The 27960-nt window shown below is 40.3% G+C and overlaps 2 protein-coding genes across 2 annotated transcripts; one reads left to right on the top strand and one right to left on the bottom strand.

Annotated features, from left to right (window-relative positions):
* Positions 1-4040: 4040 nt before the first annotated feature.
* LOC110887560 lies at positions 4041-5966 on the bottom strand. The gene has a single exon (XM_022135140.1). The coding sequence runs from the start codon at positions 5964-5966 to the stop codon at positions 4041-4043; it is 1926 nt and encodes a 641-aa protein (XP_021990832.1).
* A 2849-nt stretch (positions 5967-8815) lies between these two features.
* On the top strand, positions 8816-9664 carry LOC110902551. Its single transcript, XM_035980416.1, has one exon. It carries the CDS (start codon positions 8816-8818, stop codon positions 9662-9664), a length of 849 nt encoding a protein of 282 aa, XP_035836309.1.
* Positions 9665-27960: the final 18296 nt, after the last annotated feature.

Raw genomic sequence — 27960 nt, 5'->3', positions numbered from 1 at the left:
CTCATCATATTCGAGCTTCCTTTTTGTGCAGCTGGCTGATCGCATCCTGCATTCTCCTGAGCTTGCCACTTATATGTTTGAGTTGGGTAGGGCAGCTTACAATAGTGGCCGAAAGTTTGGTTATGCTGAAGGTAAAGCAGCAGTCATAAACAAAGAGAAGGATTATCATTTTGAGCTGTACAAGGAAGATTGTGAAGGTGCTTTTACTGCCAAACGGGGAGAATTTGCCACGCTTGAGTTTGCTGTTGTTCGGGCTGCTGAGAAGTTGGCTTGTAAAGTGGATGGGGTAGCGTTGTTGAAGAAAGCGTTAGGAGAGGATAGTGACGCGGCCGGGGGTGCTGCCCCAGCCAGACTTGAAAGGTGGACTCCGGCCTGTGCGCCGTGTATGGCCGCGAATGGGCCTGTAATGTCGGTTGTTTAAAACAATTTAAATTTTGTTACCTGTGGGCGTATGTGCCTGGGATTCGTGTGAATATTTTGTCGCTTTTTTCTATGGTTATGCGAATTTGTTATCGTCATAATATGTGCATGTTTAGTTACTTTGATCAGGTGTCACGAATGAATGATGGCGCTGACAGGTGATGTTGTGTTGCTACAACGTTTTTATTCTGTCGTTTAAGTATGCGCGCTTGTATGTGACATACGAAGTGATCGAGTTGCAGGTTATTGTGTGAGCTCAGCTGTAATCAGCCTTGGGAGCATTACAATGTTTAGTTACCTTGCTATCGATATTTTCGTGTTTATGTGGGCACGAAGTTATGTTTTGGCGTTTTGTAGGCTTTGGTTGTGTTTCTGACCCGGCTGTTCACTTGGTTGTGACGAGCCTTGGAGGTCTACAACGTTTCCTATGGTCGAGCCATTGATGTTTTCGTGTACGCCCAAAGTAATAAATGCAGTTGTGACAAGAAATTTGCATGAAATAAAAGTAGCCAAACACTTCTTGTATTAGAGTAAATGTGTTGGCTGTACGCCCTTTACGATTACATGGTTGTGTTACATGTAGCACTTTCGGAGTTGTTGGGCATTCCAGGTTCGTGGAACCTCTTTGTCGGTGATGGTGCGTAGTTTGTAGGCTCCTTTGCCGAGTACTGCATCGACTATGTATGGGCCTTCCCATTTGGGAGCCAGTTTTCCGGGTTTTTCTGCGTTGGACGCTTCGTTGTCTCTTAGGACATAATCTCCCGGATTGAAGGTGCAGATTCGGACTCTGGAGTTGTAATATTTTTCCAGCTTTGACTTGTACTTGGCTTCGTTGATTGCTGCCATCTCCCTCCGTTCTTCTAGGAGGTCCAGGTCGATCCTCCGTTCTTCGTTGTTATTGATTAGGTTCATGGAGAGCATTCTTGGAGATGGTAGCCCGATTTCTGCTGGGATCACTGCTTCAGACCCATAGAACAAGCTGAAAGGCGTTTCGCCATTGCTTGTTTTTGGCATTGTTTTATGGGCCCATAGTATGCTGGGTAGTTCATCGACCCAACCTCGTCGTTTTTCACCGAGGCTTGGCTTTATGCCATCGACGATGCTCTTGTTGACTGCTTCGACTTGACCGTTCCCTTGCGGGTGAGCAACCGAAGAGAAGGTATGTTCGATGTTCAGTTCTTTGAACCATCGTTCGAGATCATCTGCTGCAAAGTTTGTTACGTTGTCGGTGATGATTCTGAGGGGTAAGCCGAACCGGCATATGATTTGCTCCCATATGAATCGTTTAACGACTGCCGATGTGGTTGATGCGAGGGCCTTTGCTTCTACCCACTTGGTGAAGTAATCAACCGCGACTATTATAAACTTGACTGCTCCTGGAGCCTCTGGGAAAGGGCCTACCATGTCTATGCCCCATTGCTGAAAAGGCCATGCGGTCGTTACTGGCACCAGTTCGTTCTTGGGGCGCATGGTCTTTGGCGCGTGCCTCTGGCAGCCACTGCATTTTCTCAATTCTTTCACGGCATCAAGATGCATCCCGGGCCAGTAGTATCCGACATTCATTACTTTTGCCACTACCATTCGCGGCCCGGCATGGATACCACAAATGCCTTGATGTACTTCTCGGATCAGATAATTCGCGTCGTCGGCGTCAACACATCTTAGCAGCGGGCCGAGATATGACTTCCGATACAGTATCCCGTCTGCCATCTGATAATGTTCTGATTTGTATTGGATCTTTCGCGCCTCAGCTTTGTTTTCTGGAAGTATCCCGGACTGTAAGTACATGATTATGGGTGTCATCCAGGACGTGGTTCCTGTTTGGATGACGCTTACTTCTCTGAGTGGAACAGATGGGTTGCTCAAAACTTCTATGCGCACATCCTTTGCTAGGTGCTGGAAACTTGTCGACGCAAGCTTGCTTAAAGCATCTGCCGGCTTGTTTTAGCTGCGGTTTATGTGATGCACCTTGTAGGAATAGAAGGTTTGTAGCAACATCTTTGCTTGGTTGAGATATAGTGCCATTATGTCGCCCTTGGCTTCATACTGGCCGTTGATTTGGCCTGCTACTAACATGGAGTCCACGTGTGCTTCGATGTGTCGGACCCCCATTTTGATTGCCAAACGCAAGCCGGCCAGAAAGGCTTCGTACTCCGCTTCATTGTTTGTGCTCTTGAAGTCTAGGCGTATGGCGTATGTGAACTCGTGTTTGTCAGGGCTTACTAGCCTTAGCCCTGCGCCTGCCCCATCTTCGTTAGATGCACCATCTGTGTACAGTAGCCATGGCTCTTCTGTTTGTTTTTTCTCAGCTTTCTCCATCGCCTTACATTCTCTGTCTTTGTCGTCTAGGACTTCTGTCATAAAATCTGCCAAGACTTGGCCCTTGATCGATGGACGTGCTCAGAAAATCACATTGTGTCCCCCCAGCTCTATTGCCCATTTGGCCAACCTTCCCGATATTTCTGGCCTTGCTAGGATATTTCCGATATTGTAGTTTGTTAGCACGTGGATGACGTGATTAGCGAAATATCTGCGCAGCCTTCTTGACGCGTGGATCAGTGCAATGACAAGCTTCTCCATGATTGCGTATCTGGTTTCCGGGTCGGTCAAGGTTCGAGATACGTAATAGACAGGTGTTTGGACACCTTGACGATCAACGAGCAGTATGGCCCCGACTGCCCTATCAGAAGCTGAGAGGTAAAGTACCAAAGGCTCTCCTTTGTTTGGTGCGGTTAAAGTTGGTAGCTTGATGAGACAGTCTTTCATCTCGCGGAATGCGCTTTCTGCTTCCGGAGTCCATTGGAACTGGCTTTTCTTCATGCAGTTGCGCAAGGTCTTGATGAATGGGAAGGATTTTGCAGCATGGTTAGCTAGAAAACGATTGAGTGCTGCTAATCGTCCTGCTAGCTTCTGCATGTCTTTGATGTTTGACGGTGAAGGCATTCTTTCTATGGCTTGGACCTTCTCTGGATTTACCTTGAAGCCGTCTTTTGTGACTATAAAGCCCAAGAACTTCCCTTCTTCCATTCCGAATGAGCACTTTGCTGGGTTCAGTTTGATACTTATGCTGCGCAGCGTGTTGAAGGTCTTTTGGATATTTGCCAGCATCGCGCTCTCTTCCTTGCTCATGATTACCAGATCATCCATGTACACTTCTATGTACTTACCAATGGCGTCACTAAATGTTGCGCCTGCATTCTTTAAGCCGAACGACATTTTGGTGTAACAATACAGCCCCGTTGGTGTGCGGAATGCGGTTTTATCCTCGTCTTGAACGGCCATTTGGACCTGGTGGTACCCCTTGTAGCAATCCAGAAAACATTTCCACCGAAATGTTGCCAAAGAATCTATTTTCTCGTCTATGTCTGGTAAAGCGTAGCAGTCATGGGGACATGCTTTGTTCAGATCCTTGTAGTCAACACACATTCTCCAACTACCATTCGGTTTCTTTACCATTACTGGGCTTGCTACCCATGTTTGGTACCGGACTTCCCTGATGATTCCTGCGTTTAGCAACTCTAGCACTTGTTCTTTCATGGCATCGTGTTTGATGTCGCCTAGGTGGCGTTTGGCGTGCACCACTGGCTTTGCGTCTTCTGAGACATTTAGACGGTGTTCTGCTATGTGCCGTGGAACGCCAACCATATCAGCCGGTGTCCAGCGAACACGTCCATGTTGTCGTGCAGTAATTTCTTGAGCGCCGCGCGCGTTAGGTCGGACATGGCGGGCCCCAGAGTGACCGTTTGTTCTGGGTATGCGCTGTTCAATACCCATTTTTCTGCCTCTATGCGCGGTGCCGGCTTGCTTGCTTTGGCTGGTCTGATTTCGTCTGTTGCTAAAACTTCCTTACTGGCATATATCAGCGCAATGCCTGTTTCGGTGGGGAATCCGACAGCGGAATGTGGTGCAGAGCAGATCATACTGAAATCTCCTTGGGATTCTCTTCCCAGGAGGATGTCATGTCTTGAGTGTGCCGGCAATACCATGAATGTGACTTCTTCAGTTCTTGAATTTCTCCCGTCTGAAAGCAACACCGGAAATGATATTTGTCCCAGGGGAAAAACGGCCTCGTTGCAGAAACCAGTTAGTAGATAGTCGACTGGCTCTAGGCGCGCCTTGTCCTCTTGATCAAATTGATTGAAGCATTGTTCATATATAATATCTGCGGTGCTTCCGGGATCAATGAAGATGTAATCTGTTTGGTAGTGGCCGACCACACCCGGAATGATTATTGGTCGCTTTTCTCTTGGACCCCCTCTAACAACTGGAAAAATAACTTGCCTTTCGCGCCATGAATCATCTTGCGCGCGCTTGTTGTAGTTTTTCCTTGGTCTTCGTGGACCTCCTTGCACCATGTGGGTTTCTAGCTTTCTGAGCTTTTTGTTATCTGGTCCCTCGTCTCTTCTTTGTATTTGGCGGTAGTCGCGCTTTCCGCCTTTGACCAGATGAGTGAGCTTCCCATCTCGCAGGGCTCTCTCGATTTCTTGCTTTAGACTGAAACAATCGTCGGTTAAGTGGCCCGTATCTTTGTGGAATTCACAGAAGAGATTTGGGTCTTGACCTCTCTTGTTGCGCATTTGCAAAGGTGGTTTGAACTGATGGTTCTCTGTGGCCAAGACTTCAGAAGGTGTTTTGGTCAATGGAGTCCACTGCTTTTCTCTATTTTCACGCTTCACTTCCTTTCGATGGGCTATCTGGTTGATCGTATGGCGTGCATCATCCCGTGGGGGACTTCTCTCTCTGTGCCCAGAAGCCTTCCAGGGTTGATTTCTGCCCCTTATGTTGTTTCGATCGTTATGGTTGTGCGCGCGCTGACGGTGATCGTCACCGGTCAGTTGCCTGTCTGTCTGCGCGATAGTCTTGGATGCTTCGATGAAGGTTCCCCAGTCTTTGGGTCCTCCATCTCGCCCTTTGATTCTTTTAACCAGATCGTCGCACTTGACCGCTCGCATGAAGTGCGCGCGCATCATCTTTTCTGGTATGTCTCCGATCTCTAAACATTCTTTGTTGTACCTTGTAATGAAATCTTCTACGCTTTCATAGTCTTTTCTCCATATGTTCAAACAATCACCCGGATCTCTGGCTTGTCTTCGCTGCTGAGAGAAGTGTGCTAGGAACTTCTCTCGGAAATCGACACATGATTTGATTTTGCCGGCCGGTAAGTTGTCAAACCAATTGCGCGCCGCGCCGACGAATGTCTGAGCAAACAGGTGACACCATGTTGGTAAGTTCCATCCGCCTGTTGCTCCTGCACCTTTAAACACCTGGAGGTGATCGTCTGGGTCCGTCAACCCGTTGTATTTACCCACGTTATGTGGTAATTTCGTTTTGTCAATGGCCGCGCACGCGATTTCTCGAATGAATTTTGAATTTTCAGCCATGTCCTCAGGACGATAGCTCAAGGTGTAATCATGCTCTGCTTTGGGGTTATACCCCGCGCGCTTGGTTGGTTTGTATGCTTCGTGTTCCGGAGGAAGTCTGCTAAACACTGTGGATTCCTCCTTGTAAGTTGGGTCGTCTTCCTCCTCTTCCCATTCCGTATTCATGTTGCGCACGCCCAAACGGGTTTGGATCGGCCTTCGTTGTAGATTGGAGTTTTGAACGAAGTTGCTCTCTGTCTCAGCATAAGTATCGCGTGTGTCGTGTACGCTAGGTCTTCTTACATTTTGCACTGGTCCTCTTTCTGGACGTAAGTTCCACGCGTTTGTCTGCTGAGCAGTGTGTGTACTCAGAGACCTTGGTTGTGGAGTTACGAATGCTGATTAGTTAGCCTGTGCTTGGAGCAAGGCTTGTTGTGCGCTGAGCTGCGTATAAACGAGGTTTATGGACGCCATTTGTTCGGCATACCAGGAAGCCAGAGTTTTTCCCTCGGGTAGCCCTAAAAGTGCAGAGTAGTTGAGTTGCGCTTGTTCCGATGGAGCAGAAGGGCCTGCTCCATGGCTTAGAGTCTGCATCGGCGGAGGTGTTTGGTGTAATATCCCCGTTGGAGATTGGAGAGCAGCTCCGTTTGTGGTTTGAGTGATGATTCTTGCTGGTGTTTGGAAAGCGGGTCCAGTTGTGGTTTGGCTAACAGCCCTGGATGCACTTCCAAAGATGGATGGAAACTCGTTGTTCAGCTGTCCCTCTTGGATGGTCTCGTTCCTTTGACCCCTTTGGACGTGTGCCGTGTCCGAAACGAGTTCAAAGGAAGAAACTTCTCCGTCGACTGGGTGTGAATGATTTTGGTCTGCCATTTTTACGAGTATTTTTTAGGAAAGAAAAGAGGTGAGAGTGGTTTTGCAAAAAAGCGGATGGCGCCAATGTTGAAACAGTGATTATCACAAGGATAATCAAGGGGGTTGTTTCGTCCAATGGGTTCAACCTCTTCTTTTACTCGTATTGATAACTCGAAATCTGCAAAACAGTAAACACCGTTAGTCTCGTTAAGAGGGGGGAAGGGGATTTTCCCTCTTAACCAGGCTCCGGCGTGAGAATAAGTACTGTTCCGAGAGGAAATAAACAGTGTGTGTATAGAGTGAGTAAGGAGAGTAAAGATCCTGAACCTGAATGATGAAGGGTCCTATTTATAGCCGGAGGGTGAAGAAGGAAGGAGCAGCCGTGCCAGCTGTGAGCGCGTGCCAGCTGTCCGACCAAGGGGAATATCCTCTTGGTCTGCTCTGTCATGGCAGGTGTAGTGGTACACGTGGCGTTCTTGCATTCGCCTGCGCTGGATACCTCGTACCGGCACTGTCAGTGCTGCTCCCTGAATTGTTGCAGGCCTATGTGGCATTCTGCTAGTGGTGACACGTGTTGTCCTTTATGTCGGATGGAGCATCTTTGGTGCCAACTGTGAATCATCCAGAAGTTTCTAGAAGCTTCTGGAGTGTTTCGTTGACGTGGATGCCTTGTGTGCATAAAAGTGGTGTGGTCCCTGCCATGTAGGCAGGGAATTGGGACCATACCTCTTCAGTATGTAAAAATTTTTAGGGACCCATAAGAATATATAAAATGGAATCCATAATATCAAGATTAAGTTTGGTGGAGTGGAAAAGCCTTGTAATCTATATATAAAGGTTCATCGTTATTTACAGGAGTATATTAATTGATTAAATGAAGTGTATATTATGTTTTGAAATCGGTTATTTACAGAATACCTTGTTTTTTTTTTTTTTTTTTTTTTTTTTTTTTTTTTTTTTTTTTTTTTTTTGCTTTTTATATATTTTTGGGGCAGTTAATATCATACATATTCAACTCAGAGAAAATTTAATGAAACCAGTTAGTTATTTACATGAGTATATTAATTGAATAAATTGAAGTGTATATTATGTCTTGAAATCGGTTATTTATAGAAGTATATCAATTGGATAAATGCATTATATATTATATTATATTATGTGTTAAAATGATTTCATTACTTGTTTTCTGTCCCACCATGCACATATAATAGAATGAAAAACATGCAGAGATTATACAAGTGTTGCATATTCCAACATTTACAAAAGAAACCTCTCAAGCACCATTAAAATTGCAAAAGTTTCATGAGAAATGAGGAAGAGGCTGCTGATAGCAAGCATCTAACAACTTAGATTTGAATGTTTCGTGCTATGAATATTAATTTAGAATTTGTGACTTAGTTTTGTTAAAACTTAAATTTTAAAGCTAATTATGCAATATTAAAAAGAAATTTCGAATTTTAAAGCTAATTATGCAAGGATTATTGAATTTTAGTGTTGTATTCTACTATGTTTCTCTTTCTAACCCGACCCGAATGGAGACAACCCGAAAATTCGAACGTTAGGTTGTGGAAAATCTAAACACCAATAAAAGCGAACCCCATTGAAAAAAAAATCATGGGTCCGCCACTATCCATAGGCAATAATGCCTATACACCAATTTATGAGGAAACCTAATAAATCTAGTAAAAATCCCTTCGTAGGAATCGGACCCAACACCTAATGGTCCCTAAGCCTTATCTCACACCTAAGATGCCAATAGGCTATAATGTTTAAACACTTAGCATCCACATTGAATTCCTTATCATCAATTCTATAATTTCACTAAAAATCACTACATTTTCTCTCTTCTTTTCAATTAATAATATTTTTTAAACCTTTATAATTATATTTTCTATTTAGCGAAATGGGGTTTGGGCATTACAAAGCTAAGGGATGTTAATATTGCCCTTTTAGCGAAATGGGCGTGGAGATTCAAAACGCAACCTAACTCTATTTGGGTGAAGGTAGTGCAACTTGTTCATTACGGGAGAGGCCGGTGGGATTTTTTACCTCTCAACAGTCGCATTAAAGGCTGCTGCATTAAAGGCTGCTGCATTAAAGGCTGCTGGAACAATATAGTTAAAGAAGTCAATCGTATGTAGCTAAATGGGAGCAAACTGATCGACCTCATCAGACCATCGATGGGAAACGGGAAAGCTATTAAATTCTGGTATGATATTTGGATTGGGAACACAGCTCTGAAGTACCGGTGGCCGAACCTTTACAGTTTGGAGAAATCTAAACTCTGTTCTGTTTTTGATCAGCTGCGGAGGGTGGATAACAACCTGCGTTTCTTTCCGGAGTGGCGAAAAGGCATTTCTTCAGTAGCAGAGATCTCAGAGATGCAGGTATCTTATTTATTAGTTAATGTGTCGTTTACAGGTTCGGACGATACATGGAACTGGAAGACAGACACTCGACAACCCTTTTCTGTAGCTGATGTGAAAACGCTGATAAAGGAAGGCACAGAACAGCCGAGTAACTACAAGATGAAGTGGGAGACTTGGGTTCCAGGCAAGGTTAATTTATTTGTATGGCGAACTGAAATGGAGCGCATTCCTACAAAGATAGTACTTCGTAGTCGGAACATTGATATGCCAGATGTGACTTGCGTTTTATGTGATGTGGAGGACGAGGACGTGATGCATTTGTTTACTGGGTGTGGCTTTTCCTTTGGTGTTTGGTCTGCGGTAGGTAATTGGTGCAAGATAGGCCCTATTTTTGCTTTCGATTTTGAAGATTTGTTAAATCTGCATCATCATATTCCAGCTAACAAACGGGGGAAACGGACTGTCAAAGGGATTGTTATGATAACCTGCTGGGCTATATGGAGGGCTCGAAACGCCAAAGTTTTCCAAGCAAAAGAGCCGAAGGTTACGGAAGTCGTTTATTCTATTAAGTCTTGGTCGTATTTGTGGTTAAAAAACAGGACTAGGTTTTGTTCCATTCTGTGGAAAGATTGGGCGATTAATCCCTTGTATATGTTGTAACTTTCGTGGTGGCGGTCCTTGATTTGAGGTCTCGCTAGTTTCTATTGAAGTTTACTGTTCAAAAAAAAATTATCTTTTCTATTTTCTCAACTCACAACCACTTTCAAGAAACATTAAAAATATAATAAGGGTGAACAGAGTTTTCGTATATTTACAGATGAACAGTAATATGTTCTCTTCCTCCACCCACAACCACTCACAATCATTCCTTATAATATAAGTAACTCACTCACAAATATACAGAGAAACCATTGTAAATGCTCTTAGGGGGACGGGGCACCAAGCGGGTAGGGCCTTTAGGGTAAGTACCCATACCAGCACACCGCCACCACCCCCTACTCCCCTAGGGTAAGTCCGGCGGGTTTGTGAAGCTAACACATGTACCCACTTGAGATGTTTGTTTTCTAGGTGGGTGTTGACTTTTGAGAGGTGTTGGTAACTTGTGATTGGTTAGGGCATTTGACTCTATTAAGTACCCACGTCATAACACTGCCACCACTACTTACTAGTTAATGGGTACTTAATGCACTTTTTAATTTGACGAGTGATGATTGGTCAGGACTAGGGTACTTACCCTAAAGTGCCCCTTTAATATTGACCAAATATAGCTAAATCAACCACTTTTGTAGAAAATATACTCATTTGAGCGGTGAGCATGGCCAATAGGCTTAGGCCCAACACAAGTGTGACTCGCTAAGTTCTGCTCAATTGTCATCGTGTAAAATGAGAAAACTTTATCTCACTCTAAGACATTTTTACCTTCTAATTTACTATGATACAGACTTGTAAAATCGTGTGTATATTGACTTGATCATCAAAGACCATATAGATCATTTAACAGCTGGTTGTTGATGCGCTCAAAATGACACAACTAACTACACACCACCATTAAGACCACTTTGAGTTTGAGCCATAATGCACTTTCTCTTGCAATGAAGTAGAGGCACAAATCTAACTTTTATTTTTTAACGACAAAACACACATCTATGATTAATCTACTTATTGCTCACTTTTGGGACCCGAACTTGCGTGGCTTTGTTAGGACAGGGTCGGCCCTGAGCAAGTGCCGGGTGGGCGACTGCTCATGGCCCAAATCGATATAGGACCCGAAAAAAAAAATTATATATATATATATATATATATATAGGTAGAGGATCCTGTAAAAAGTGCTCAAAGTGTGAGAAGTGTAAGAAGTGTATTATAACATTATATATAATACTATATAACACCATATAAACACCGTATAACAATATGTAACAACATATAATACTATATAACACTATGTAACACTATATATCATTATATAACAAATATAACACTATACATCTATCATAGACATGTTATCAGACAACTTATAGTGTTATATTTGTTATATAATGATATATAGTGTTACATAGTGTTATATGGTATTAGATGGTGTTACATATTGTTATACGGTGTTTATATGGTGTTATATAGTATTATATATAGTGTTATAATACACTTCTTACACTTCTCACACTTTAGGCCCTTTTTACACTATCCTTACCCTATATATATATATATATATATATATATATATATATATATATATATATATATATGGGAGGGTTTAAATGAGAACGCTAAATATTTGTGAGAACCGTGAGAACAAATGAAAAAACCATGAGAACTTGATAAAAAACAATTCAAATTCAAAATTTTTTTCTACACTTATCATTATTATTCGAATACAATGTTAGAAATTCAATTTACACGTTTAAATTTACGTGAATTCATAAATAAAGAAAATTTACACATGTGTAAGTTTGCCATTTACACATGTGTAAATCTGCTATATTTACACATGTGTAAAAAATCTAAAAAGAATGATTTTGAAATGAGAAATGAATTATTTGATGTTATAAATTCTTGTTTTGATGTTGTATTTTAATTACAATGAGGTTTGTATAAAAAAATTGGTTTTGATTGGTTTTTTCATTCGTTCTCACGGTTCTCGCAATATTTAGCGTTCTCAAGATAACCCTCCCCTATATATATATATATATATATATATATATATGTATATATATATATATGTATAGGGTAGGGCTAGATAGAAAACCCTATCTATATAAAAAACCCTAGAAAACCCAACCTCCCGACATTTTTTTTTTTGAAAAAAATAACACATGTAATATACATGTTTTTAAGAGTTTTGGGCCAAAAAAATCAAAAAAGCGCCGAAGGGATAATTTAAAAAAAAAAAAATTCAGCAACTTTCAGCATTTTGTCTAACACATGTTAGGCACTGAATTTTGTTTATTTATTTTAAAAAAATCACTTCGGCGCTTTTTTGTTTTTTTGGCCCAAAACACTCTAAAACATGTATATTACATGTGTAATTTTTTTCAAAAAAAAAAAAAAAATGTCGGGAGGTTGGGTAAAAATGGGGGGAGATTTGGGTTTCCAGAGTTTTCTAAGAATTTTAGGGTTTTTTGTCTAGCATTACCCTATATATATATATATATATATATATATATATATATATATATATATATATATATATATATATATATATATATATATATATATATATATATATATATATATATATATATATATATATATATATATATAGGAGGACACTTGCCATCACCACATTATTTCTCACCATTCACATACATTCCACCAAATGTTGTGAGTGGAGTTTTTATAGTATAAAGAGTATAAAAAGTGGTTATGAGTGGAGCAGAGAGAAAATGTTACTCTTCATCTGTATATTTGAGGGACACTGTTTACCCCCTATAATTTTTTAATATATTTTGAAAGTGGTTGTGAGTAAAGGAGAGAGAAAAGGTAATGACAAATGTATAAAAAATATTATTTAATTGAAAATGAGAGAGAAAATGTAGTGTTTTTTAGTGTAATTTAGGGTGAAAATATGGTGGAATGGATGTGAATGCTCTTACAAATGCCATTGATTCTGAATGTGTTCCATTTTAGATAATTTTTTCGGGACAAAAAAAATAAGTGTGAGGATTTGATCGATACATTTTGAGTACATGTTATTGAATATTATTTTTGTTATAAATGCATCGATGTTAGTTAGAAATATTATTTTTTTTATTAGTTTTTCTATTAGATTTGTAATTTGGAAAATGAGTTTGATTGAAGTATTTAAAATAAACAAATAAATAAAAGATGAGATGCAAAGTTTACTAGACATGTCATGACTATCATTGGAATGAATATATTAAAATTGATTCATTTGTTTCCTTGGAATTATCCTAAATATACAATTTTGGAGTTGGGGGAATAGTGTGAGGCAGCTTGCCTGATATTTCTCTATTGGACCGCTCATTCTTAATTTAATTTTATTTTATTCTCATAATTTTGGAGTTTGGGGAATAGTGTCAGGCAGCTTGTCTGGCACTTCTCTATTGGACCGCCCATTCTTAATTTAATTTTACTCCCAGCCTAAAATTACGGTTTCCTCTTTTGTTTAAAATTATGTTTTTGCCCCTAATTCAAAATAAATTTATATTTTTGTCCTGGCTCAAAATTTACGCTTTTACCCTCGGTTCAAAATCCCATTTCTAATTCTACTCCCAGTTAAAATTTACGATTTCGCCCTCCGTCTAAAATTATGCTTTTGCCCCCTTCAAAATGAAAATATGTTTTTGCCCCTAGCTTGAAATTACGATTTTGCCCACAGTTCAAAATAAAATTATGTTTTCCCCCATAGCTCAAAATTATGATTTTGCCCTTAGTTTAAAATTATGATTTCGCTCGCAGTTCAAAATATTTTTACGATTTTGCCCTCTGTCCCCAGGACCGGCCAATTGGGGAAATAGTGTCAGGCTGCTGTCTGGCACTCCCCCATTGGACCAACAAGTTTATTATTTTATATATTCATTTTAAAATTACGTTTTTGCTCCTGCTTAAATTTACCGTTTTGACCCCAGCTCAAAATAAAATTAAGCTTTTGTCCCCATCTCAAAATTTCGATTTTGCCCTCAATTCAAAATTACTATTTTCCCTTGCACTCCGCCATTGGACCAACCAGTTTATTATTTTATATCCAATTTAAAATTACGGTTTTGCCCCTCTTTAAAATTACGATTTTGCCCCAGCTCAAAATAAAATTACGCTTTTGTCCCCAGCTCAAAATTTCGATTTTTCCCTCGATTCAAAATAAAATTGTGGTTTTGCTCTCAGCTCAGAATTACATTTTCACCCCCAGTTCAAAATAAAATTCTGTTTTTCCCCAGCTAAAATTACGATTTTGCCCTCTGTTCAAAAATGTGATTTTTCCGCGTTTAAAAAATTATGATTTCGCCCTCAGTTTAAAATTACGTTTTCTCCCCAGTTCAAAATAAAATTATGCTTTTGCCCCCAACTCAAAATTACGATTTTGCCCTCGGTTCAAAATAAAATTGTGGTTTTACCTCCAGCTTAAAATTACGATTGTGCCCTTAGTTCAAATTTATATTACGTTGTTACCCTAAGTTCAAAATTACGAATTTTCCCCCGTGAAAATTTACAATTTTGCCCCTCGTTTAAATTTACAGTACTGCCATCACTTTAGCTTTTGACAGCTTACGATTTTACCCAGTCAAAAAATACAACTTTCCCTTAGTTAAAAATTACAATGTTGCCATTGTTTTACTTTTTTTAATCAAAACTATAAAAGTGTTTTGTTTTAATCGATTGACTCGATTTAATTGTTTTTCGTGTCAATGAGCTGTCTAACACTCGCTCATTATTCAGCAATCGCCCCGCAACTAGGGGTGTTCAAAAAAACTCGTGGCTCGCAGCTCGCTCGAAACTCGCTCGAAAAAAGCTCGAAGAAAGCTCGGCTCAAAATTGGTTCGGTTGTAAATGAGCCAGCTCGGCTCGGCTCGATTTGTAAACGAGCCGAGCTCGAGCTTGGCCTGGCTCGGCTTGTGAGCTGGCTCGATAAGGTTTACATTCTGCATTTTTTGTCCCACATCGCTTAGAAACAAAAAGTAAGGGAGTATCTCCCCTATAAAAGTAGGTAAAGACAATGGAGAAAGTGAATTAACTATTTATACTTGCAATTTTAGCCATATGGTTAAATTAAATGGCAATTATGGCCCTTAGGCTAAGAAGAAATTCATTTTAAGGGCTTTTTAAGTAATAAATTTTGCAGTTTTTTGTTAGTTCGAGCTAGATCGAGCCGAGCTGAGCTAGCTCAAATTCTAATCGAGCCGAGCTCGAGCCTCAAATCTCAGCTCGATTTGAAATTCGAGTTCGAGCTGAGCTAGCTCGAATCGAGTTCGAGCCGAGCTCGAGCTGGGTCTAGCTCGGCTCGACTCGGCTCGTTTACAGCCCTACCCGCAACGGGCATCTACTAGTTTCGTACAAAAGGAAAACATGGGCATGCATTACAAGCTTACAACATTTAAATGGACTTTGGAGTGGGAGTGAGTTTAATCGATGGGCTTGCCATAAGAGAAATCAAATAAAATAATGGGCTTAATGAATTTGGATGGGCTGGAAAGTGGGTTACGCAAAGTGTAAGAGGTTTTGGATAGAGAGGGTTTTTGATGCCACTTTGTTGGGGGGTTTTATTTTTGACGGCACATGAGATATATTATTTATCTTTGGTATGCTATTGGGGAAAGAAATTTTTTGACGGCTGAAGATCACAAAACAGAGGGGACGTAAGGAAGGCAGCCGCCTTTTGGCGGCTGTGTACGGTTCAAGGCATGAGCGGTTAGGTAGCTTTCTTTAAGTGAACGATTCGTAGGATTGAACAGTTTTCTCAGGTTTATTCATGTTTGGACTTGTTTTTGACATTGACAACGTCTTATAAACAATTTGATGAGTTTATTTATTTATACTATTTGCATGTGTTTGCGTTCTTGCTTTACTGTTGATTATATTATAAGAACATGGGTAAAACATAAACCCTAATTATGTAAATTCAATCATGAACAATAAGATAAGACGTGTGTACCTGATTAGCTAGTAACCAAACTAGAGAATGAAGTAGACGTCATGTTCGTCAGATTGGTCGAGTTCCTCCTTTTGGTGCAATATAATGATGGTGATGAAGAAACCGATAAAGGGGAGTCGGTTAGGAGAGGAGGCGATTTGATGTCATGTGTTTAATCAAGTTGTCTAACCTTGAAACCTCAACATTAGTCTCCTTATATATGCACTCAAGAGGAAACCCTAATTAGTTAATAAGGGTAATTTGGCCCATCAACAATTACCAACTAATTATTTAATAGGTTGTTATATATATTGATCTATATAATGTAAATGATTATAATGGCTACTAGATTAAAGATAACATAATATATATATATATATTTAATCTTACATTCTCCCACTTAGCTGAGTAATCATTTACTATGTGTATTAGATAAGCCTGATCAGGAGTTAACACTCATTTTAGCCTTAAACAAGAACTATAGCAGAGAAATACAGTCGTTGAATCATTATGCGACTCAGTACCCCCATTAGTCATACTATAGCCTTAATTTAAAACCTAATCGTTATGATCAAAATATGCATAAGCCCTTTGTTTGATTTGTAATTTTATGTGTCTATATGCCATTATACCGGTTTAACATATTCTTAGAGACATACAAAATCAAACTGGTGAGGAAAATTAACTAATACTTAGTCATTCAGGGTCTGTTTGGTATGTGGTAATGGAATGGACGAAGGAATGGAATGGACGAGGTAATGGAACGGATGAGGGAATGCAATGGATCATTACCATTCCATGTCTTGTTTGGTTACTATGTGTGAATGAAATGAATTATTATTGTGTATTGTTCGGTAGGCAAGAAAACGGAGTAATAAAATCAGCGGTGAGTGGTGGTGATGGTCGGTGGTAGTGACTGTGGGTGGTTATAGGTGGCGGTGGTGGGTGTTGGCGGCGGCGATGGGTGGTGGTGGTGGCAGCGAGTGGCGGTGCGGCGGCGACGACGAGTGGTGCTGGCAGCAAGGTGGCCGTTGGTGGTGGTTGGCAGCAGAGGTGGCGGTTGGTGGCGGCGGCGGTTGGTGGTGGCGGTGGTGGTGGCGTCGACGATGATGGTGGGCGGCGGCGGCGAGTGGCGTTGGCGGTTGGTCGCAACTATGGGTGATGACGGTGGCGAGTGGGTGGCGGCGGCGTCGGTGGCTGTCGGGGTGAGGTGGTGGCGGGTGGCGGCGATGGCGTCGGTGGTAGGTGGTGATGGTGGTGGTGGTGGTGGGTTGTGGCGAAGGTGGTGGGTTGTGGTGTTGATGAATGGTGCAAGAGGGGATGGAATGGAAAAAAAACATGGGAGATGGAAGGAATGATTTTGAGGGAATGGAATGCTTTTTGGAATGGGTGATTCCATTCCATTGACCAACCAAACATCCTTTTCTTCATTCCCTCGTAATCATTCATTCCATTCCATCTCTCATTCCTTCATACCAAACACTACCTCATAGTACGATATGCAGTTGCGCACGACCATCAATTAATACCCGTCTATGAGCTCTCTTAATAAGACTTATGGGTAATAACCCTTCAGTTATAGGATCCTTAAGCATATCATGAATGTATTCGATACACAGACTTAGTTTCCTCAATTCGTTCATAAACGAATAATTAATTGCGTATCGAAACTTAATGCAACACCTCTTGAACTGTTACTGTTCAAGGAGTCATGGTAGCTGACTTTATGTAAGACCCAACTTTAACTAACAGGATTAATGATAGGTAACTTGCATTTAGTACAAAAATTTACGAGTTTACAAAAGCTTTTGTGTTTTTAAGACCATATATGATCCTAACATACAAATTAAAACCCTACTAATCAAACATTCAAGACAAAACTACAAGTGTTTACATATTCTAAAAACAAAATGGATCAAGTGCGGAAGCGTTGATTTGTGTGTTCGGTTCGGAGGCATTTGCTTGATCATCATCCACTTACTTGAATTACCTAGAAACTGAAAATTTGCAATAAAAATTAGTATTAAGGTCCTTGGAAATTAACATAATCGAAACTATGTCCAAAAACAGATTCGAGAAATCAAAAATATAAAAATTCAGCATTCATGACTGGGCGCTACCGTAACTTACGGTAGCCACCGTAAGTTACGGTGGCCCCTGGGTACAGTGGTCTGCCGTAACTCAGTAGGAAACCACCGTAACATTTTACTAGCTACCGTAAGTAACGGTATCCACCGTAACTTACGGTAGATGCTGTACATTCTTTATTGATTTTGCAGTTTTGCCGATTCTTTTCCTACATCACCGTAATTTAATTTCGAACACGTTTGTCACATGACTAAGGCTAATTACTCATATCTAGATTTTACCAATTATGACGTTTCGCTTCCCTCTCGAGGGATTGCTTACGCAATAATCTACATGCTTGTTTCCAAGGTTTCGAACTTGCCTTTTTATACTACTTGACATGCTTAGAATTTCGAACTTTAACTCATGTATTAGGGGTTAAATTTCTCGATTAGTTTAGCGTGTCCGCTACACGGCTTAGTGGATATAAGTTGTCTCATCGGCTAGACATTTCCGAAGATGTGACACATGAAATGTGTTATGAATTCGGCTTAATTCTTCCGGTAGTTCAAGGCGGTAAGCTACCTTTCCTACCCGTTCAACAATCGTAAACGGCCCGATAAATCTTGGGCTCAATTTCCCTCACTTTCTAAACCGGATAACCCCCTTCCATGGGGATACCTTGAGCATGACTTTATCGCCAACCTGGAACTCGATTGGTCTCCTCCTTTTGTCAGCATACGACTTTTGTCTATCTTGAGCCGCTTTCAAGTGAGCCCGAACCACATCAATCTTTTCATTAGTGGCTCGTACTATATCTTGGTGGGCAAGTTCACGTGGACCCACTTCACCCCCAACATACCGGGGTTCGGCACTTCCTACCATAGAGCATTTCGTACGGTGCCATGCCAATGCTAGCATGGTAGCTGGTATTATATGAAAACTCGACCAACAGTAGATAGACATCCCAACTGCCTCCAAAGTCGATTATGCACGCCCGTAGCATGTCTTCCAACGTTTGTATTGTTCTTTCACTCTGTCCATCCGTCTGAGGATGGTACGCAGTGCTGATGAACAATTTGGTTCCCATTTGTTCTTGGAAATCTCCCCAGAAATTTGAAGTGAACCGGGTATCCCTGTCGGACACGATGGATACCGGTACTCCATGGCGTGCTATTATCTCATTAGTGTAAACTTCTGACATCTTTTCTGACGTATAAGTCTCACGAATTGGAATGAAGTGAGCACTTTTCGTCAATCTATCTACAACTACCCATATAGCATCGAAACCGCGGTTCGTTTTTGGTAGTTTGGTTAATAGGTCCATCGTAATATGTTCCCATTTCCAAACCGGGATTTCTAACGGTTGGAGTTTACCGTATGGCTTTTGGTGCTCCGCCTTGACTTGTAGACATGTCAAACACTTTTCCATGTATTTCACGACATCTCTTTTCATTTCGGGCCACCAATAGTTTTGTTTTAAGTTGTTATACATCTTGGTCGCTCCCGGATGAATGGAATAACGAGACTTGTGAGCCTCATCAAGTAGAAGCTTTTTAACTCCACATGTTTTAGGAACCCAAATTTTATCGAAACGTGTCTTCAAACCGTGACTGCCTACCTCGAGATCTTTAACTTGGCCAACAATCCTTTCCTTTTTCCAGTTTTCCGTCTTTACTGCTTCATCTTGTGCTCCTCGGATTTGTTCTAGTAAGCACGAGGTCACAATGAGCTGCAACGATTGTACCCGTATCGGGGTATAATCTGCCTTTCTGCTCAACGCATCAGCCACTACATTGGCTTTCCCGGGGTGGTAGTGTATTTCACAATCGTAATCCTTGACCGTTTCCAACCACCGCCTTTGTCTCATGTTTAATTCCTTCTGATCGAAGAAATATTTCAAACTTTTATGGTCGGTAAAGATTGTACATTTTACCCCATATAAGTAATGCCTCCATATTTTTAAAGCAAACACTACTGCCGCCAGTTCCAAGTCGTGTGTCGGGTATTTCTTTTCATGGATCTTCAATTACCTCGAGGCGTAGGCGATGACCTTGCTTCGTTGCATTAAAACACATCCGAGCCCCGAATGTGACGCATCCGAGTAAACCACCATGTCGTCAACTCCTTCCGGTAATGTCAACACCGGAGCGTGAGTTAACTTTTCTTTGAGCGTTTGGAAGGCCTCATCCTGTTCAATGCCCCATACAAACCTTTCCTCCTTGCGAGTCAATTTGGTCAAAGGTAAATCAATTTTGGAGAAATCTTGTATAAATCTCCTATAATATCCTGCGAGCCCTAGAAAGCTTCGGATTTCTGAGGGATTCCTTGGAACGTTCCATTTTGATACGACTTCTACTTTCGACGGATCTACTAGTACCCCGTCGGCACTAATGATATGCCCAAGGAACTGTACCTCTCGCAGCCAGAAAGCGCACTTTGAGAATTTTGCATACAGCTTTTCTCGTCTGAGTGTCTCTAACACTTCTTGCAAATGATACTCGTGCTCAGCTTCATTCTTCGAGTATACTAAAATGTCATCGATAAATACAATTACCGACTTATCCAGCATAGGTTTGCAAACCCGTTTCATGAGGTCCATGAAAACCGCGGGTGCATTAGTCAACCCAAAGGGAATTACAAGGAACTCATAATGCCCGTACCGCGTACGAAAGGCCGTCTTCGGTACGTCCTCCTCCTTTACTTTCAATTGGTGATAACCAGATCTGAGATCAATCTTGGAGAACCAACTTGCTCCCTGTAGCTGGTCAAACAAATCATCAATTCTTGGAAGTGGGTATCGATTCTTCACTGTGAGTTTGTTTAACTCTCGGTAATCGATACACATGCGCATACTGTCGTCCTTCTTTTTCACGAATAGAACTGGTGCGCCCCACGGGGACACGCTTGGTCGGATGAACCCTTTGTCGAGCAATTCTTGGATTTGAGACATCAATTCTTGTAGTTCCGACGGCGCAAGTCGATACGGAGCCTTGGCCACGGGCTTTGCGTCCGGAATCAATTCAATCCCGAACTCTACATCCCGTTCTGGTGGTATTCCCGGTAGTTCTTCCGGGAACACATCTTCATACTCATGCACCACCGGCACGTCTCCAATTTTGAGGGAATCTTTCTCCGACTCACTTGCGTATACCATGAAGGCCTTGCATTCATGCCTCATAAATTTGTGGGCTTCTAGTATTGAGCATATCACCGGGTTACCCCCTTTCTCATCGTATATCGTAACATGCTTTCCGCTAGGAGACGTCAGTTTTATTTCCTTTCGGAAACAAACTACCTTCGCGTGGAATCGGGACAACCAATCCATCCCTACTATCACTTGGAATTCCCCCATCGACATCGGGATCAAATCTATCATGTATTCTTCGTCATCAATGCTCAGTTTACAGTTTTCACATACATCGCAAACAATAAAGCTCTTGTTATTACATATCTCTACTTCTAAGGGCATAGGTAATTTCGTTAGAACAAATGAAGGATGTCGAATAAATCCATATGAAATAAAGGATTTATTCGCACCCGTATCAAATAACACACGTGCAGGAATCGAGTTTACAGCAAATATACCTGAGACCACTTCAGGTTCAACTTTTGCTTTTGCGGCGGTCAATTGGAAAGATCTTGCCTTTGCTTTTGGGGCTTCACCTTTCGGGTCTTGCTCATCTTTCTTTCCAACCAGCTCCGGGCATTCCGATCTTTTCTGACCCGGTCGGTAGCAATTGTAGCAAACTGTCACTTTTTCCGGGCATGATATAGCCATGTGTCCCGTCTTTCGACATATGGGACAAGGCTTATCCTTGAAGCGACATTCGCCTTTATGACCCTTTCCGCAGATTTTGCAACTTGGCGACCCGCCCTTTGCATCCGTTTTCTTCCCTGTTTCGCTTATACGTGCCTTCTTAGTAGGGCTTGGATTAACATCGTGTGCCCTCCATTCACCCCTTTCGACGCTCTTTTTCAATTCGATCTCCCTTTCCCGAGCAACATTTATGATCTCAGTAAGGGTCTCGTATTTTGAAGGAGTCATAAACTCCCTATACTCAGCGCTCAACATGTTATGGTAGTAGTATATCTTTTGTTCTTCATTGGTCACCAGTTCATTGCAAAACTTCATCTTATCCATAAACATTGCTGTAATTTTGTCCATGGTCTCGCCCTTATGCCTAAGTTGCATGAATTCTTCCTTGATTTTATTAACGACCGCCTTAGGGCTATGATGTTTGAGAAATGGCGTCTTAAACTCTTCCCATGTCATGGCCTTCGCAGCTTCACTACCAATCTCTTTCTTTTTGTTATCCCACCAATCTTTCGCCTGACTCCTTAGTTGACCCGTACCATAGGCTACGTAGTCATTTTCGTCACAATGGGTCCTCTCGAATACCCCTTCGATATCACTTAGCCATCGTTGGCACACTATTGGATCAACCTCCCCATTATATATTGGTGGTTTACATGCTATGAATTCCTTGTATGAACAAGGCTTTCGTCCTCCGGGCTTTTCCTTTGCTAAAATTGAATCATCTTCCAATTTCTTGATTCTCTCGTCTACTATTGATAAAACTGTGTTTTGAATTTTATCAATAAAGCCCGACAAATTGTTTTCGATCGCCTTTCCAACCTCTTTGGCAATCACTTCCCTCACTTGTTCGGTGACTCTTGGCACCGCATCATCATTACCTCCATCCACCATTTTATTACTGAAATGTTTACATAGATTGTTAAACATTCCATTTATAACACATGCTTTACTTGTTTTGATTCAATCAAGTTCATAACTTGATTCAATCGTTCTTGTTTCATGCATTTCTTGTGTTTGAGTGAGCTTACACACTCTTTTCATGCATATTTGTTCATGATTTATTTCTATATTTTCTAAATATACTTAAACGATTACCTCTAACCGGATGCTTGATCAAGCTTGAACCGAACACTTTATTGACAACCTTGAGCTCTGATTACCAACTTGTAAGACCCAACTTTAACTAACAGGATTAATGATAGGTAACTTGCATTTAGTACAAAAATTTACGAGTTTACAAAAGCTTTTGTGTTTTTAAGACCATATATGATCCTAACATACAAATTAAAACCCTACTAATTAAACATTCAAGACAAAACTACAAGTGTTACATATTCTAAAAACAAAATGGATCAAGTGCGGAAGCGTTGATTTGTGTGTTCGGTTCGGAGGCATTTGCTTGATCATCATCCACTTACTTGAATTACCTAGAAACTGAAAATTTGCAATAAACATTAGTATTAAGGTCCTTGGAAATTAACATAATCGAAACTATGTCCAAAAACAGATTCGAGAAATCAGAAATATAAAAATTCAGCATTCATGACTGGGCGCTACCGTAACTTACGGTAGCCACCGTAAGTTACGGTGGCCCCTGGGTACAGTGGTCTGTCGTAACTCAGTAGGCAACCACCGTAACATTTTACTAGCTACCGTAAGTTACGTGTCACACCCCTAATTTCCACGTGTCACCGGTGGGCCCGGTGGGGGTATGGTGACGTAGTTGGCATCATCATAGACAAACAACACAATATAATAATGCACAGCGGAAGCAGAAATAGATTCGTTTCAACTTTAAATAAAATGTAATATTAAATATCACGAGTAGTTGAAACGGATCCACAGGCGGATCAAATAAAATAAGATAATTGTTCAACAGTTTTATTGTCGTCCGAGCTTGCGAGACTATTGTGGACGCTCTAGGAGACAGCCAGCCTAGTACGTGTAGTACCTGCACTTAACCTTTTGGGAAAATACGTCAGTTTACACTGGTAAATACAAATTAACTGACTCATTTTGAAAATGATTGAAAATTGATTTAAGTGCACATGGCATAAAATATTTTTATAACTTGGGATAATTATGCAATATAAACTTGTAATGGATTTACATGTTACTCCGCGTTCAGTAGCCCGATCCGTAGACCGGGTTAAAGATTAATAGACACACCACAATATAGAGTTATACACTGACGGGTGTACGCCTACACCCCGTGCTCAGGTCGTGGCCATCTCGTAAGATGATGCCAAGGATATCCGGGACATGGTCATTAACCCCCCAAAGGCTTCAAGTAATAAAACACATTCAAAACAAGGTCATCTCAATGAATTCAACCACTATACGATTAAATGATTCGATGCCGGACCAAGCGGTATTTTATATACCTTACCCCAAGCCCGTATAGGGAAAATAAGTTAAAAGTATTTACCTTAGTAAGTATGAATCACAATTGGCAAGTGAAGGTAGCTTTTACTGGGCCTCCTATTCTGGAACAAAGGTTTATAATAACCTATTAGATTCCTAACGGGTCTTTATTTAAGCCTAAGCTTAGACCGGTTAGTTTAAGGACGATATGATTCAAGCGCACGATTAAGCGAAGACCGGATAGAATGTGTTTTAGACCCGACAAGTTTGAATACTTGTATAATATGGGTATGCTAAATACATTCTGGATTTTGAGACAAAAATGATAACGTTTGACCCGTTTCGGTCAATTTATGCAAACTAGTTACATAAACCGAACCGAGCGCTAAAAGAGCGTTACGGGTAGCCAAAAGAGTCATATGCAAGTTCCTTGAGATAATATGCTTTAAATATGATATAATATCAGCAAGTTATGTTCCATTATGCCTCGAATGAATTTAAACTCAATTTATGCCTTATAAGGGCATTTTGGTCATTTAAAAGATTATAAAAGGGTTAAATTGGAAATCTGAGTTACAGGTCTGATTTATACAGTAAATATACTTAATTTGACATATTATAACAGTAGGGTATGACCCATATACAAAACTTATCATTTAAAATCAAGCTATGCACCTTAGGGGTATTTTGGTAATTTCACAAGGGCTAAAAATGTCAAAACTGGAAATCTGAGTTCAAAAACTTATACTTACTGTTATTTTATAAAAATATGCTAAATACATCAGTAGGTATAATCCTTATATGTTTAATAGGGGTATAACGCATACTATGCGTTAAAAACGCTTAGAAAGGCGATTTAGAGCCGTTTCCGGGTTTTCAAAAGAAAGCTGAGATTTTTATATTTCCAGAATGCTCAAAATAATTTATTTAACAAATAAAATCAGGGGTCAAAAGGATGCATAAAACTCATTTTATGGCTTAAAAGGTCAAAACCGGTATTAACCGAATCAACTTAGAGACCTATGATACGATCAGCCAAAAATTAAATAAAAATCTTCAAAAATCCCAAAATATTATATAACATCAAGGGTAAAAAGTTTTAAATCAAAAAGTGGCCTTAAATTGGTTATATGCTAAATGCGCCGTTTATTTAACATAAAGCTATAGTTTTACGATATCGGACATAACTCGAAATCTGGACCTCCAACTGATATCAAATTTTCGGTGCAAGTTTATAAATCAGTAATAAAGGTTTCTACTCTTTCATTTTTCCAAAAATCACGTTTTATAACAAAAAGGGCAAAATAGTCAACTTTAAGCATAAATCGGAAACATGCATATGAATCGGTTAAGCATGGAATCAAGTTGTAAAATTCCAGAGGGTTAATCATAAATATAAATGGTTCAAAATAAGCTCTAATGCAGATCTCAAACATGCATGCACGGATCCGAATCGAGAGTCAAAGAAAAAGTCGTTTTATAAGACTTTCGGTTCCGATCCGAGTTTATACTAAAGATTGTCGAGTTGATTATGATAAAACATATTCTTACCTTCATTATAAGGTTATTTTTGATGATCAAACTGATTGCATGTCATCTACATTACCATTTATGTTATATTTTGTAAAAACCAGTTCTGTTGACTTTTTAAGAACAACTTTGACTCGACAAATAGCATACTTAGAGTGGGAATCAGAGAATACCCTTTTGAGGGTTTGTTTCCCACATAAATACCAACTTGTAGGTACTTTCAATTTGAGAAATGACTGAGCCATTTTCGTTTAATCGAAAAGTCAAACTATATTTATGACGGATTGACTTTTGGCTAATAATCTATGCTAGAACGAATTAGAGAAGGTTATGGATGCTTACAAGAGTCCTAATGAAGCTTAGATAGCACTGTGAAGTAGCCTTGTCGATCAGAAAGCTCCTGGAGATGCCTTGTGAATTTTTGAAAGTTGCTAGTGTTCTTGGTTGCTACACAAGTGCCCCCAAATGAGGAATTTGATCTGAATTTATGTTGTTTCAGGTGTTGTAAGAGAGCCACAGGTGTCCTAGCATGCATGAGGGTTGATTGGTGCATTTGGGAGGTGCTGAAAGCTGTCATCAACTCATAAAACCGACCCAAAAACAAAAATTCGCGAATTCTGTTACTGGCAGGGGGACGCGGCCCGCTTAAGGCTGCCCAGGCGGGCCGCCTGGGGTCTGCAGTCCCAAAACTTTGTTTAAATGTTGCAGTTTGGTCCCTGTTCTTTGCACGCGAGGTTTTTGCCGTTTATCTTGACTCGTAAACCCTCAAACTTGGTTTTTAGGAACCTTGGGACATTTACCAACATGGTAAAGTCCTCGGTTAACTTTGCGCTCACCCGAAAAGTCATGAAATTCGACGTTGACGCTTTTAACCCCTCAAGTACGGTTTTGGCCATAACTTTCTCATACGATAACGAAACTTCATGAAATTTTTACCACATATTCTAGTAAGTATATTCTAGCATTACAAAGCTTCGGGGCTGCTAAAAGATCACTCAGAGGTATAAATTCAACATGTTGACACTTTTAGTCCCTGTAGTTTGTAATTCCTCACTTTCGTGCATTTTCCGCTTCGTATGATCCATGATCTATCCGTTTAGGGTTATAAACACCATGTAGGGTTATTATAGAGTCTATTTATCCATTGTTGACACTTTGGACCCTTACGTTCCATAGTTTTCACTGTTTGTCAACTTTAGTCCCTCTAAAGTATGTTTTCGCATATGCAAAGCCTATGACACGTGTCAATGCATTATTGGACGTAAATTTTCGAGGTGTTACATTACGGTATTACGGTAAATGTTGTACATTCTTTCTTGATTTTGCAGTTTTGCCGATTCTTTTCCTACATCACCGTAATTTAATTTCGAACACGTTTGTCACATGACTAAGGCTAATTACTCATATCTAGATTTTACCAATTATGACGTTTTGCTTCCCTCTCGAGGGATTGCTTACGCAATAATCTACATGCTTGTTTCCAAGGTTTCGAACTTGCCTTTTTATACTACTTAACATGCTTAAAATTTCGAACTTTAACTCCTGTATTAGGGGTTAAATTTCTCGATTAGTTTAGCGTGTCCGCTACACGGCTTACGCTTTGTTTATAACCATTCATCAAGTGATGGTAACTAACTTCAAGGTTTACTACTCAACTTGTTTTGACCCGTTTTACTTGTTTAAGACACATAGTCACTTCCGTGACATATTGGTTTATCTTGTTTACCATGTTTCAATGTAAAGACATAAGACTAACAAATAAACTTAATGTAACGAAACGGTAATTTCGTACCTTTAGAGCACACCTTTCCCGCGCGTATTCCCTCTGGCTTGTCCGCTTGACGATCCGGACTCTTTGCCTAGAGAGTTCAATTTACAATTGGTTTAGAACTCTTTTCATGATTATTAACGTATCATTATAAACAATAATCAAATCTGCATTTTCATCCTATTTTTAACATTTAAATCCCCACTTAGGCATTTCAACAAACACCTAGCGGGTTAGATTTTCTCATAATCATTACCAAGTTCATGACTTGTAATTACCATCTAATTTCACTTCAATTAGTCAACTTGCACATATCTTAACATCAATATTTCTGAAATTACTTCTTAAATTCAGATTGTGCTAGAACAAGAATTATAATTCTAACATCTATCAAGTTTCTTCAAGCTCATCAATCACTTACAATGGTGATTATGAAATCCTACAAGTATCATGCAAGATTTTGTCAAGAACCAACTAGGGTTTGTTCCTAAACCTCATATCCCTTCTAATTTCATCCATGCATCAATTAATCAAGCTAAATTTTCGTTCTTCATATTTAACCTAGAATTCAAGATGCAACAAAATACCAAATTTTTACATACCTTTTGATCCCTACAACGAGGTGATCACTAATTTATGTTCAAGACTTGATTTAGAGCAGATTAGAGGCTTCAATTTGTGAATTTTGTGAGGATTTTAGGGTTTGAAGAAAACCCCTGGTCGCCCAGCTCTTCTGATCGATCCCAGCACCCCCACTTGTGAGAGTTTGGGATTTATTTCTCATTTTACCTTTTAAGTTTCAGTTTTTATTAATTTGGCCCCTC

The sequence above is a fragment of the Helianthus annuus genome, chromosome 2 (assembly GCF_002127325.2).
Source record: "Helianthus annuus cultivar XRQ/B chromosome 2, HanXRQr2.0-SUNRISE, whole genome shotgun sequence".
Lineage (NCBI taxonomy): Eukaryota > Viridiplantae > Streptophyta > Magnoliopsida > Asterales > Asteraceae > Helianthus > Helianthus annuus.
Note: the sequence above shows the minus strand (reverse complement) of the source record. Positions and strands in the feature narration are given on the sequence as shown.

Bases quoted from the DNA above. Each gene is read 5' to 3' on its own strand.
- LOC110887560 (XM_022135140.1), bottom strand. From the start codon at position 5,966: ATGAATACGGAATGGGAAGAGGAGGAAGACGACCCAACTTACAAGGAG.
- LOC110902551 (XM_035980416.1), top strand. From the start codon at position 8,816: ATGGGAAACGGGAAAGCTATTAAATTCTGGTATGATATTTGGATTGGG.